This window comes from Elephas maximus, chromosome 3 (genome assembly GCF_024166365.1).
Source record: "Elephas maximus indicus isolate mEleMax1 chromosome 3, mEleMax1 primary haplotype, whole genome shotgun sequence".
Lineage (NCBI taxonomy): Eukaryota > Metazoa > Chordata > Mammalia > Proboscidea > Elephantidae > Elephas > Elephas maximus.
In genome coordinates, this window is record NC_064821.1 from 40,426,952 (window position 1) to 40,441,547 (window position 14,596).

At 43.7% G+C, this 14,596-nt stretch overlaps 1 protein-coding gene across 5 annotated transcripts in view; it reads right to left on the bottom strand.

Moving 5' to 3' along the window:
* CFAP74 (cilia and flagella associated protein 74) overlaps positions 1 to 14,596 on the bottom strand; it is a 111,956-nt gene that overhangs the window by 3,763 nt on the left and 93,597 nt on the right. For 4 of the 5 annotated variants that reach the window (XM_049877640.1, XM_049877642.1, XM_049877645.1 and 1 more), the window contains 4 exons: positions 13,698 to 13,974; positions 1,712 to 1,810; positions 893 to 1,032; positions 65 to 199 (listed from right to left, as the gene is read on the bottom strand). In XM_049877640.1, coding sequence (XP_049733597.1) covers positions 65 to 199; positions 893 to 1,032; positions 1,712 to 1,810; positions 13,698 to 13,974 — 651 coding nt within the window. The remainder of the gene's footprint in view (positions 1 to 64; positions 200 to 892; positions 1,033 to 1,711; positions 1,811 to 13,697; positions 13,975 to 14,596) is intronic. The other variant, XM_049877641.1, reaches the window with a different exon arrangement.

Sequence of the window (14,596 nt, forward strand, 5' to 3'; positions counted from 1 at the left end):
AGGCCAGAGCAGACAAGGCCCAGTGGCCTTGTTACAGACCCACCCCATCCTGGGTGCCCCGCACCTGAAGCTCAAAGTCTCTGTTTCCTTCCTGTCCTTGATGTCCCCACTGGCAACGACACAGGGGACCACAAACTTGTCAAACTTTCCCCTGAAAGCTCTGGCCAGGGCAGCCTGGGCAGCCTGGAACTCTTCAGAACTGGAATGAGCCAGCAAAGTGCGCTTGTGTCCTGTCACTGTCTTATGGCAGCACTGGGTCCCACCTCCTGAGCACAAGCCAGCTCAGGCAGCAGCCCCACCCTGAGGGCCCTGGGTTCAGAGCAGCCTTTCTGGGGAGGACAGGGTGGTGAGAGGCAGCAGCCTGGGGCCACACCGTCTGAGTTTTGTCTGACCAGCCGGCTGTCCCACCTCCTTCCCTGGTTCCTGTGGAGACCCTCTCCCTGACCCCAGGGCCCTGGTCGAGTTAGCCATGGGGTGCGCAGGTGCCCTCAGCCCCTAAACAGAATGCCATGTTCTGGGACCCCAGGGATGGGTCCAGGGCTGTCAAGAAACCCAAGCCTATTAGAGCATCCTGGGGTCCACTTTGGGCACTGGGAAGGCTGAGGTTGCTGAGCTGGTAGTAGCCTCTCCCCAAGCCATGCCTGGGACACTCCATGAGGTTGGCAGATGCCCAGGAAGGCAGAGCCCAAAGGGCTTCGAGGTAGCACCTGGATCCAGCCATGCCTGAAGCCAGTGGTCCTGACCTCTCAGTCATGTGAGTCAGTACAACCCTCTGCTCTAAGCAGTTGAGTTGCTTCTCATGTCTGTGGGGGAGGGTCTCCATGGGGCCATGTCTGGGTCCCATCAGAGGGACCTGGAGGGGAGCAGGTAGGGCAGCCTCTTCTGGGCCCACCTGGCCTTGAGCTTCTGCTTCTGCAGCTCTGGGTTTGGGGGAGTAGAGATCTGGAACTGCCGCTCCCGGTTCTGCAGTCGCGTGGGGGTGATGGACTGCCTCCGGAGGTCCCTCCTCTGAGTGACTGTGTCCTTGCGGGACTGTAGGGAGGACAGATGGGTTGTGGGGCTGCCCTGAGGCTCCACCCTCAGCCTGGCAATCACCACGGTGCCCATATGGGCTCTTCTAGGGCCCAACCCAGGTGTGGACCAACCGCCTGGCATAGGAGCAGCAGGAGCCATGGGTTTGGAGGTCACAGTGACCTGAAAACTAAGCGGCTTCATAAGAGGGACTGACAGCAGGTGCAGACAGGACAAATGATGGAGACAAGTGAGTATGGGGGGATGGAGACAGGTGAGTGTGTGGGGAGATAGAGACAGGTGAGTGTGGGGGGATGGAGACAGCTGAGTGTGGGGAGGAGATAGGTGAGTGTGTGGGGGAGTGGATAGGTGAGTGTGTGGGGGAGTGGACAGGTGAGTGTGTAGAGGATGGAGATAGGTGAGTGTCGGGGTAGGAGATATGCAGAGACCACCACAGGTCTGCTGGGGCAGGAGTTGGCCTTTTGCCTCTGCAAGTGGAGAAGTATCTCACACGGTACCGTCGAGCAGATGACTACTTTCATTCCCTGGTTCACAGATGAGGAGTCTCAGGCCCCCAGTGGGGAAGGGAGTGGGGTGCTGGAGTGCACCCCATAACGCCACAGCCAGGCCAGGTGCTGGAGCCTTGTAGAACGGCCCCTGACTCCAACCCCCACCCCCCTCCCCCCCACTCCCCACAAACCAATTTGGCCTCAGCCTCCTTGCTCAGCACCTGGAGGGCTTCCTGGTGCACCAGCTCCTCGGGCAGCACAGGCTGGAAGGCCACCTGCACCAGGCACCTCTGTGGGGAGAGCAGTGATAGTTTATAAAATCAAACTGAGGCTCTCAGCAAGGCCAAGATGGCTGAACACCTAGGCTCTCAATAAAGGGTTAATCCAGATCTCTCTGAGTAAGCAGGGGCGAGAGACAGAAAGAAAAGTAATGTATGTGCTTAGAATGTTCCAGGAAGCATGTGATGCAAATGTGATGTCCTCAAAAAGAATGTTTGCACAGATGGCCTGGAAGGAGATAAGATTAACTGATATGGAGAAAACTGTTTTTGAAACATTTGTGTAAGGAGCCCTGGTGACATGGTGGTTAAGATGCTTGGCTGCTAACTAAAAGGTTGGTGGTTCGAACCTTCCAGCTGCTCCGTGGGAGAAAGATGTGGCAGTCTGCTTTTGTAAAGATTTACAACCTTGGAAACCCTATGCGGTGGTTCTACTCTGTACTATAGGGTCGCTATGAGCTGGAGTTGACTTCAAGGCAGTGGGTTTGGTTTTTGGTAACTTTGTATATAAAAGCTCAACTTTGTTTCCAGAAAAACAGGATTTTGGGAATTCTTCCTGAATACTGCCCAATTTGAATTGTTATATTCCCTCAATGAAACTCTTTACTTTTGCTTTAAATAGACTCAGAGACTTTACTCTGTGACATTTCTGGTATCAGATGTGTGGAATCCGAAGGCACATTTTCTTCAGTGTCTCCTGAGACATTGATGATTTGGGCTTCTGGTACCGGCAGAGCTGTTTTTTGGCTCACTTTTTCTGCACTTCTTCGGAGTCACCTAAGGTAAATAACCTCTCAGATTTCAAGCTCTGTTTCCTTGAGTTGAAGCTCTCTGAGTATTATTGAGGGATCTATTTTGTGTTCATGAAGGCGAGTTAAATTAACTTCACTTTGTACTTGCAAATCTGTTTTCTGGTTTGTTTCTGCAGAAATCTGTCACTAGTCCTGGTGAATTTGTTTTGAGAAAATACTGTCTGGTCCTTGCAAGGTTGAAAATAGGTAATGCCAAATCACAGGGGGAGGTCCTGTCTGGAACTCCTGCCTGTTTTGTGAACAAATGCTTTGGTCTTGTAACATGCTCATTCTTGTCTAAGTTGGCATCACCTGACCAGGAACAATTTAGAAAATCACTTTGGAGATCTTTTGATCTCTCCAAATTAATTTTTCTGCGCAGTAAATTGGAAAGCAAAGGCTCTTGAATTAAACAATCACAGTAGAATGTCTATTTTGATTGGTATTTAGAGGTCTCCAAAAGACACCAACATAGCAAAATTGCATCCCTGCAGGATACTGTTTCCAAGTTAACTAAACAAAACAAGGAGCTGCAGAGTCAGGTTTCTGTTTCACTTACCCCTGCTGCTCTGATACCATCTGCCCCTTTGCCGGCTGCTTCTTCCTTACACCTGCCTTTACCCTCTTACTCTTCTAACAATACTTTGAACTTCCTCTTTTCCAAAGGAACCTGTTAAAGAGCCTAAATCTGTTTCTGAAATGCCTTTTAAGATAAAATACCTGGAGAAAGCTAACACATCTCTGCAGATTACTTTCTCCCCTTGGTCTAAAGCAAAATTTCTGTGGTGGTAAAAGAAATTCCTAACCCTTGAGAGGACCCTCAGAAATACATAGAGGAATTTAAAATCCTAACTGAAACTTATGAGCCCGAATCTCCCCCCTCCGCCCCGCACCTACTGGGACACTGGCTAGTCTGGGGTTCATGTTCAGAAGCACTATAAGCTAAATATAATTTAAATCTCAGTGATCACTTTAGGAAAATAAGTTCCCATTTGCATTGTCTCTTTTAAAAAATTTTGTTTAATGCTCAGTTTTAGTCAAAGGGTTTGAATAAGATCCCTCCATCTGAGACTAGCAAATTAATAAGTTTATCTAGGATCTGTTTTTCTGAATTGATATCACCCAAGATTTACTGTATACATTTTTAAGGAATTAAGTAGTTTATGTTGTGTGGTATTGCATAAGCCTGGTTTTTGAGATGGCCTCACAGACTGGTGAGTTTATGTGTTTTTTTTTCTATTTAATTTTGTTCTGAGAGCTTGCCTTTAGCCTAGAATGTTGTGTCTTTTCTTGTATCAGGTTGAAGGCCATGGCTAGTGTTCTTCATGAGGCTGTCTAAAATCTCAGTTCTTTTCTCTTCCAAGAATACTACTCTAAGAAACTTTGACATAAATCAGTCTATTTGAAAAAAGCACTGAAAAAAAGAATAGATTATTTATTTTAATGGTATAACAAGGCATTAAAAAGGGACAAATTATTCTAAATTGCTTCTCCAAAGGATCCTATAATGAATGCAAACAACAGAGTTATGAAAATATAATTCCTACCTCCAGATGGTATTATTAAATTAGATTATAATATTTCTTCAAAGAACTTACTCTGATTGATAAATGAGCACTTATACAAATTAAATAGTCCTAATATCCCCCAGGAATTATTGAGAATACATTCATTCTGACAAGGGCATATAAGTTACTGTTAAATTATAGTCTTTTTTTTTCTTAAAGATATAATTTTCTTGGTTTATTTAGAACATGCTAGCCTGGAAAGAAAGAGAAAAGGCAAAATGACTGGAATTTTTAAGAGACGGGGGGAAGAGAGAGAGAGTAGTTTTGTCTTACAGTAGAATGGTTGTGCCAGAATATGAAAAATAATAAAAATTTGAGGGTATGTAGGAAGTTGTAGAGGGCCTGAGAGTAAGTGACCTTTATTTGCCTTAGTTTATAATACCTACGAATAGTGAGTTTGAAAAGAAACAATGACATGTCTTTAAAATACTTTTTCAATATTAGATAAATTTTAGTAGATTTATTCATAAGATGGGAAAAGACTGGTTAATTTTTACTGCAAAATATTACAAGGTAAATATACTTTCTATTAAAATAGCAATAAGATGATAGGCTATAAAAAGGGTTAAGTGGGGTGAACCAAAAGCCTTTTGTCATGGCTGAGTTATAATAGTGATAAATTCTAGTAAATGTTAACTATTATGTGAAATATATTTGGTCAATGGATATGAAAATTAGAAAAGATGGTAAATGGATCACTCCAAATGATTTTAACTTAAATTACATATATGAAATATGTTTTGTTTAAGGAAAATGAGTACTTTTTATTAATTCAAGAATAAAAACAAAAATACATAAAATCCTGGATGGGTACAGAAGGTTGTGGAAGGTTAGAAGAAGATTAAGTAGAAGGTTATCTAAGATTTAATGGGTTGTTTAAAAGCTTCAGTATCAAATAATATGCAGACCTGGAAATTGATTTTCTGCTAGGTTGTTCTTACAGAAAGGTTGTAAAATGACAGAAGGCTAAACATATTGTCAAGAGAATAGCAAATGACAAAGGAAAGAGTCAAGAGACCCCTTCCCAACAGAATAGAAATCTTTAGAAGGTTATTGAAAAATAAGATAAATAACATGGACATGAATGAGGTCTAAAACAAGAAAGGAGCCCTGGTGGTGTAGTGATTAAGAGCTTGGCTGCTAGCAGAAAATTTGGTAGTTCAAGTCCACCAGCTATTCTTGGAAACCCTATAGGGCAGTTCTACCCTGTCTTACAGGGTTACCATGAGTCAGAATCAACCCGACAGCAATTTTTTTTTTAATAAGAAAAATACTATCTGTTATGGATTGAATTGTGTCCCCCCAAAATGTGTGTCAACTTGGCTAGGCCATGATTCCCAGTATTGTGTGACTGTCCACCATTTTTTCATCTGATATGATTTTCCTATGTGTTGTAAACCCTACCTCTATAATGTTAATTAGGCAGGATTAGAGGCAATTATGTTGATGAAGCTGAACCCAACCTACAAGATTAGGTTGTATTTGAGTCAATCTGTTTTGAGATGTAAAAAAGAGAAAAAAGCAGAGAGACAAGGGGACCTCATGCCACCAAGAATGAAGAACCAGGAGGGGAGTGCATCGTTTGGACCCAGGGTCCCTGTGCTGAGAAGCTCCTAGACCAGGGGAAGATTGATGACAAGGACCTTCTCCATGAGCTGACAGAGAGAGAGCCTTCCCCTGGAGCTGGCACCCTGAATTCGTACTACTAGCCTCTAAGACTGTTAGAGAATAAATTTCTGTTTGTTAAAGCCATCCACTTGTGGCATTTCTGTTATAGCAGCACTAGATAAATAAAACACTGTCTTAATACAGTTATCAGAAATTGAGTGGATCAACAACATAAAAACTCATGGACAAATCTACGGTTAGATTAAAAAAATATAAGAAATGGTAAAAATCTGGAATGAGAATATAAACTGTTATGGATTGAATTGTGTCCCTCAAAAATGTATGTCAACTTGGCTAGGCCATGATCCCTAGTATTGTGTGATTGTTCACCATTTTGTCATCTGATGTGATTTTCCTATGTGCTGTAAATCCTTCCTCTATGATGTAAATAAGGCAGGATTAGAGGTAGTTATGATAATGATGCAGGACTCAATCTACAAGATTAGGTTTATCTTGAGTCAATCTCTTTTGAGATATGAAAGAGAAGTGAGCAGAGAGACAAGGGGACCTCATGCCACAAAGAATGAAGAACCAGGAGGGGAATGTGTCCTTTGGACCTGGGGTCCCTGCACCAAGAAACTCCTAGACCAGGGGAAGACTGATGACAAGGACCTTTCTCCAGAGCTGACAGGGAGAAAGCCTTCCCCTAGAGCTGGCCCCCTGAATTTGGACTCCTAGCCTCCTAGACTATGAGAGAATAAACTTTTGTTTGTTAAAGCCATCCACTTGTGGTATTTCTGTTGTAGCAGCCCTAGATAGCTAAGACAGAATTTGGTACCAGGAGAGTGGGGTGCTGCTCTAACAGATACCTAAAATGTGGAAGTGGTTTTGAAACTGTGAATGGGTAGAGGCTGGAAGGGTTTTAAAGTGCCTAATAGTAAAAGCCTGGATTACCTTGAAGAGAATGCTGGTGGAATTATGGACATCAAAGACAATTCTGGTGAGGCCTCAGAAGGAAGTGAGGAGAGATGTTACACTGGAGACAGCACAGATGGTGAGAAGCAGCAGAAGAGGAACAGCAGTAGCAGACTCAGGAGACCAGCATGAGAGGGTGTGGGAGCTGATGCACAGAGTGATACAGCTGAGTGCCTTTGTGCAGGTGGCTTCCTGCTGGAGTGGGGTGCCTCTGGGCACTTATTGGTGAAGCTAGGCTTGCTGACCCATGGAGAAAGGCAGCGGAGTTTACTGGTGAAGCAGGGTGCCTCCAGGCACTTACTGGTAGAACTAAAGAGTTTTGGAACTCTTGCCTAAGCAGGGCAGATGCTGGCTGGCCCAAGGGCCCAAGTTGCTGAGAGGCCAAGGGACCAGGCAACAGAAGCTGAAGAAACAAGGAGCACAGGATTCAGAGCTGCCTCAGTCTCAAAGCGTAGGGCTACGACTTCTGGGGTCTCAAAGGATGGAACCACGGCCTGCTGGGTCCCAGGGGTGGGGCAACAGCCTGTTAGCTTTCAAAGAGTCAGATCTTCACCAACTCAGTTCCAGAGTGTGGGGCTGCCTTTCACGAGAGCCAGCAGGATGAGGCCAGATCCGCTACCCAAAGCTGAGGAGTTAAGGCTGCCATGCCCAAAGGGCAGAAGAATGGGGCCTGGCGGGGCCGAGGGGTAGGGTTGCCACTTAGACAGACTAGAAGAATGGGGCTGCCTTAATCTGAGGGAGCAGAGTTGCTGTTCCAGTGGGCCTGGAAGGGAGAGTTGAAGCCCAGGACTGAGGGGCCTCCACCCAGAATCCAGAGAATGTGGCCAACACCCAGAGTTTGGGTGGCAGGACCATTGCCTAAATGGTCTGAGAATAGAGGATTATTTTCAAGCCTTGAAGGTTAAAGTAATATGTTCTGCTGACTTGCTCGGTACCTGTTATCCCTTCTTTCCCTCCAGTTTCTCCCATTTGTAATGGAAATGTCTACCTTGTGCCTGTTCCACCATTGTGCTTTGGAAGGAGATAACTTGTATTCTGGATTTCACAGATGAAGAGGAATTTTGCCCCAGGATGGGATTTGGACTTGGAGTTGATTTGGGACTTCTGGGATGATATGATGGGGTGAAAGTGTTTTACATGTGGCAAGGACATAAATTTTGAGGGGCCAAAGGGCAGAATGTAATGGACTGAATTGTGTCCCCCCAAAATGTGTGTCAATTTGGCTAGGCCATGATTCCCAGTATTGTGTGATTGTTCACCATTTTGTCAACTGATGTGATTTTCCTACGTGCTGTGCTGTAAATCCTACCTCTATGATGTTAATGAGGCAGGATTAGAGGCAGTTATGTTAATGAGGCAGGACTCAATCTACATATTACGTTGTATCTTTAGTCAATCTCTTTTGAGACATAAAAGAGAGAAGTGAGCAGAGAGACAGCGGTACCTCATACCACCAAGAAAGGAGTGCCAGGAGCAGAGCTTGTCCTTTGGACCTGGTATCCCTGTGCTGAAAGTTTCTAGACCAGGGGAAGACTGATGACAAGGACCTCCTCCCAGAGCCAACAGAGGAGAAAGCTTTCCCCTGCAGCTGGCACCCTGAATTCGGACTTCTGGTCTACTGACTGTGAGAATAAATTTGTTTGTTGAATCTATCCACTTGTATTTCTGTTATAGCAGCATTAGATAACTAAGACATAAACTATTTAAACAAGCTTTACTTCAACCGTAATTATGTTTTATAGCATGTAGGCTTAAATTAATTTCCAAGATTTTAAGGTAACTTACTGATATTAAATTGAGTTAATAGATATTCATTATAATTGAAGTTTATATGCTCTTTTTTATGCCACCTATATTTAGTGTGTTCATTTTTGCCACTTAAAGGGTTGTACTATAAGAGATATACAACAAAGACAAAAAACTAAAAGAAAGTTTATTAAAAGGGAATTTATTTGATATAGTCAAAGTTCTTACTTGCTGCAGCTAAAAGTTCCATGGGTTAATTTATGAGAATTTTGGGGGTCAAATAGCAAAGAATTAAATTTCTCTCTGTTAAGATAACACAATTTTCTTTGATTACGGGGTTGAAGAATTTTCTTATTCTTTGTGCAATCTGCCTTGAAGGCAAAGTTCTGACAATAAATTCCTGAGTCAAGAACCAAGCCACATGGCTTTGAAAAAAACTAAGGTTTTTACCTTTAAGATCTTTAGTTAAATAACTCAGGTATTGTTCCTCAGTTACCTATAATAAAGTCCTGACTATTCTGAAACTTCATGGAGAGCCACAAAAAGATTCGCTTCTGTTTTATAAAAAGAAAAGTGCTTAAGAAAAAGGGTTTATTTAATATGGTATGAATTACATGAAACATGTTGTCAAATCAGGAGAAGTACCAAATTGTCTTTGAATTAAAATTTCTGTGTCACTGTGGTGCGTTGCATCTAGGGTCATAAAAGCTAGTGAGCGGCCATCTACGATGCATCAATCGGTCCCAACCCACCTGGAGCAAAGGAGAATGAAGAATACCAAAGACACAAGGAAAATATTAGCCCAAGAGACAAAAGGTGCCACATAAACCAGAGACTTCATCAGTCTGAGACCAGAAGAACTATATGGACCCTGGCTACACCAGTAACCACCCTGACAGGGAACACGACAGAGAGTCCCTGACGGAGCAGGAGAAAAGTGGGATGCAGAAGTCAAATTTATGTAAAAAAAAAAAAAAAACAGACTTAATGGTCTGACTGAGACTGGAGAAACCCCAGAAGACATGCCCCCCGGGCTCTTCGTTAACCCAGAACTAAAACCATTCCTGAATAGATTGGACTATAAGACATGAAATGATACTCGTGAAGAATGTACTTCTTAGTTCAAGTAGATACACCTAGTTCAAGTAGATACACCTAGTTCAAGTAGATACACCAGACTAAATGGGCAGCTCCTGTGTGGAGATGAGATGAGAAGGCAGAAAGGGATAGGAGCTGGTTGAATGGACACAGGAAATTTAGGGTGGGAGGGAGGAATGTGCGATCACATTATAGGGATAGCAGCTAGGGTCACGTAACAATGTGTGTATAAATTTTTGTACGAGAAAGTAACTTGAGCTGTAAATTTTCGCCTAAAGCACACACACAAAAAAATCATGTGTCAGTAATGTTTGCCCTGTATTAGACAGCAAGTGCATAATTTTATTATTTTTATTGCTAACTTGGTTGTAGCTTTGTTTCCTTTGACTCTCAGATCATCAAAGCCAATGTTTTTTTTTTTTTAATAATTTTTATTGAGCTTTAAGTGAACGTTTACAAATCAAGTCAGCCTGTCACATATAAGTTTATATATACCTTACTCCATACTCCCACTAAAGCCAATGGTTTTAACTAGGGAATTCACATGTTTACCCACAAAGTCTTTATTATTATTCAAATGTTTAGAGACTTGATAATCTTAGTATATTCTTAGTATATCTGACTATTTAGCATTATGTCTCAAGATGATTACGTGTTATAGCTGAAGTTCTTTGAAAATAAGGTTATTCATCATGTTTAGAAATATTTTTGTCTGAAGTTTCTTTTTAATTCACTTTGGCTTTGCATTATTTTTGTAATTAATTCCCATCAAATCATTTCACTTTTAAGAATTTATTAATCATGGACATTTTGTCATCTGCAGGTAAGTTTTATGTTGTTGATTTACTGAAAATGCTTGACCAAAATATTTGAACAAAAATAGACTAAATCAAGATTTCTAGAACTCTTATATAGAAGCTGATGGGGTTTTCAGACTGCTACTGATCCAGAATTACATGTAGCCAAAATTAACTACATAGGACTGAGTAAACTAAAAGAATTACTATAAGGTTTATATGAGAATACTGCTGATGTTCAATGTTCTGTGGTGTAGAATAATTACTGGAAAGCCCTCGGTCCTCCCTTATGTTGCTCCTACTGACTCCACATTTTTCAACTTGGATTGTTAAAATATTGTCACAGGTTAAAGAAGCCTTTGATAACCAAAGCCAGACTCCCAAAATCTGCCTAACCTTATCCTGGAGACTAAGTATATTAGAAAAGACACCAATTAAAGGACCCATTAGAACCCTGTTGAAAGGGACCATACCTAATCATATCACCAACCCATGTGCTGCCAAAACCAGGAGTCAAATTCTGAATCCATTTATCACAACTGAGAAAAGGCCAAGCCACATATGTAGACCAGCCAGCTCTCTGGGTAACTAAAAATTACCCTGAGATGCTCCAGATGCCAGAACCAGACAACATTTGAGTAGACAGCTAATCCAAAGATCATGGAACAAGATTCCATGTATCTTGCTGAAATTTGTGGACTTTGTTTAATAATTATAGCTATCTTTATGCTGTTTGCTTTACTCCACTGTAATCTTGTTCTTTAATAACACGAGTTTCCATTTAGCTCTTATACTTCTCTTTCTAATAGTTTCTTCTCTTTTTTTTGATGTCTTCAGTTGGTTACCCAATGGTATTAGTTCTCAGTTATGCTCATTATCACAAACTAGACTAATTCATTTGATCATTATAATGTTAGTTATAAGACTTGTTAAATGTATTACACATCACATATCTAACTTTTACAGTCATACCGCCAGACCCAAAGTTATGCGAAGAATTATGTATCTTGAGGAAACTCAAGTTTCTGGAACTTTCAAGCTTTTGCGCTAGCAACTCCATCACTTTGTGTACTGCTGAGATGTTCCTCTAAAGAATTTGGCCTTTTTTTTTTTTACTCCAGGTGCCCCTTACCATCAGATCACAAGAAGCAGAGTGACTAAGCAATGGCATGGGAAGATAAGAATATAATTATTGAATAAAAGCTTAATAGTGTTTGGGGTCTTAAAGGCTTGAAAGCAGCCATCTATGTTACAGCACAACTAAAAGACCATGCAGAAGATAGCACTCTTTTAGTGGTCATTGTGATCTAAGAATTTCTATAGAAATACTTGATCAAAAGGGGGGAATGATAAAGAGTTTCTAAAATCAAACTGAGGCTCTCAGCAAGGCCAAGGTGGCTGAAGACTAGGCTATCAATAAAGGGTTAATCTGGATCACTCTGAGTGAGCAGGGGAGAGAGACAGAAAGTGATGTATGTGCTTAGAATGTTCCAGGAAGCGTGTGACAAAAATGTGATGTCCTTGAAAAGAATGTTTTGCACAGATGGCCTTCTGGAAGGAGATAAGATTAACTGACATGAAGAAAGAACTGTTTTTGAAACATTTCTGAAATTAGTCATGCCTTGTGTAAGGAAAAAAAAAAAATTTTTTTTTTTTTTTTTTTTTTTTTTTTGTGTAAGGAGCCCTGGTGGCATGGTGGTTAAAGTGATCGACTGCTAACTGAAAGGGTGGTGGTTCAAAACCAACAGTGACTCCGCAGGAGAAAGATGTGACAGTCTGCATCCATGAAGATTTACAGCCTGGAAACGCTATGGGGTCGCTATGAGTCAGAATCTATTTGACGGCAGTGGATTTAGTTTTTTTAACTTTGAGCCACCACTCACCATCATGGGCAGCAGCCAACCCTCAGGCCCTCCTCCACCAGGGCAACTGACCTCACAGGCACCTGGCCACAGAGGTGGACTCTAGCCCCAGGCCACACAGCTGTTCACCTCATCAACTTTCTGTCCAGAAAGAGCATTTTGGAAATTCTTCCTGAATGCTGTCTGATTTGAATCGTTATATTCCCTCAATAACCCTCTTTATTTTTCCTTTAAATAGACTCAGAGACTTTACTCTTTGACAGCAGGAATGGCCCTGAGTGCTGCCATCGCACCCCAGGGGACCTGGCATTCCTGCTCGTGCCCCTGCCCTCCTCGCACACCCCACACCTCCCACCTTGATCCTGGTTTGCCAGTTGTCTCCTCTCCTCTGCAAGATCTCTTTGGGAAGGCCCCACCCTCAGCACTGTCCTGCAATTGTGGTAGGCTGCCTGCAGGACTTCCAGGCCCCCCTTACAATGGGGCAGGGTCCTGGTGACGGAGACACTGAACCCAGATCTGGAATTGGCTGGGCCCTGCCTTGAAACATTTTGAGACTGGGGGTGGGGGTGGAGTTCTGTGCCCTAACTTGTCTGCCCAACTTTCTAGCCTCTCCAAGCCTGTATCTGTTCCCTCTACAACCTGTCCCTCAGATGTCCCCTCCTTGACAGGGCATGGGGGCCACTCATCATGGCTCCAAGTGCTTAGTGAGTATTCAGTATATTTGGTGGAAGGAGAGATGGAGACACAGAAAGACAGAGAGACAGAGATAGAGACAGAGACACAGAAAGACAAATAGAGACAGAGAGATAGAAGACAGTGAGAGAGACAGAGAGATAGAGAGATAGAGACAAAGAGAATAGAGATAGAGAGGCAGAGACAGAATGTCCCAGATCCCCCATTGGGGATGAGAGCATTCTTCAGTAGCATTTGCGGAACTGAGTGGACTGAATTTAAACCTCCTGTTGACTGAGTCACACTGGCCAGGCCTTATCCAATCCTGCATGCCAGTTCTGCTCAGTCCTTTCCAAAGCCCTCAGCGTAGCTGTCACCCCGTTTTTTAAGGTAAGCAGTTAAGCTGCAGGCAGGGAAGGGAGCGAGTGAGCCCATGATCCTTCTGTCCCCCGCCATAATGCAGGGGGAGGCAGATGAGGTAAACAGCTGTGTGGCCTGGGGCTAGAGTCCACGTCTGTGGCCAGGTGCCTGTGAGGTCAGTTGCCCTGGTGGAGGGGGGCCTGAGGGTTGGCTGCTGCCCATGATGGTGAGTGGTGGCTCAGAGTTCAGTGATCTCCTCCCATGGCCTGGGATGGCCCTGGCTCCATGCTCATGGGCCAAGGAGGCTCTGGCCCTGCTTGGGTTCGATGAGGGCCGGATTGGAGCCCCCTCTGCCACCCAGTGAATATCCGTGGTCCGAGTGGACAGCTCACCCCCCACCTGCTTTTGGGGCCTGCACCCACCTTTCCAGGCAGCACCGTTCCCACTGACGGCGAGATGGTGATGGGCGAGTCTGGGGGCAGTAGGAACTCGAAAGATGTGGGCCCCACTGGGGCAACGTCCTGGGAGCTGATGCGGGGCACTGAGTGGGTCAGTGAGTTCATGCTTAGGTGGGAGTTGATGACGTACAGGGTGGTCACGGAGGTGTCATACAAGGCGGTGGCTGCAAACTTGATGTGGTAGTGGGACAGCTCCAGGGGTGGGTGGATGCCCACAGCCCGGCAGGAGAGCTTGAACTGCCTGGGGTAACAGAAAGGGCAGGTTCAGCCAGGTGGGGCATGCTGAGGGAGACTCCTATGTGTGGACATGCCTGACCCCCAAGGCACTGACTCAACCCTAAGCCTGTGACCTGTTACTGTGGGTGCCAAGTGTTTTGCTCCTGACTTTGTTAATGAAGCAAAGGTCCCTGGGTGCTGCAAACGATTTGCACTGGACTACTAACCGAAAGACTGATGATTCAAACCCACCCAGCGGTGCCACAGAGGAAAGGCGAAGATTATAGCCGAGAAAACCTCTGGAGCTCAGTTCTACTCTGTAACACACGGGATCACCATGAGTCAGAGTCAACTTGATGTCAGCGGGTTTGGTTTTTGGGATTCATTACGGAATTTTGAAAATACCATGTGCTCTGTGCCCATTTCAACTGGGTAGCTAAAATTTTAATCATAAGGTTAAAAAAACAGCTGCAAAGGAGGTAATTTCTAGCTTATTCTGTTATGTAGTAAAATGTATAGATTTCTCTTTAAACACACGAACCCCTCACCCCCACCCCATGGTGAGTTAAAGCCCACCATCATCCATTAATAAAAAAGAGCAAGGTTTTGAGTATTTCAACCATTGGCAATTTTACTTTCCATAGTCT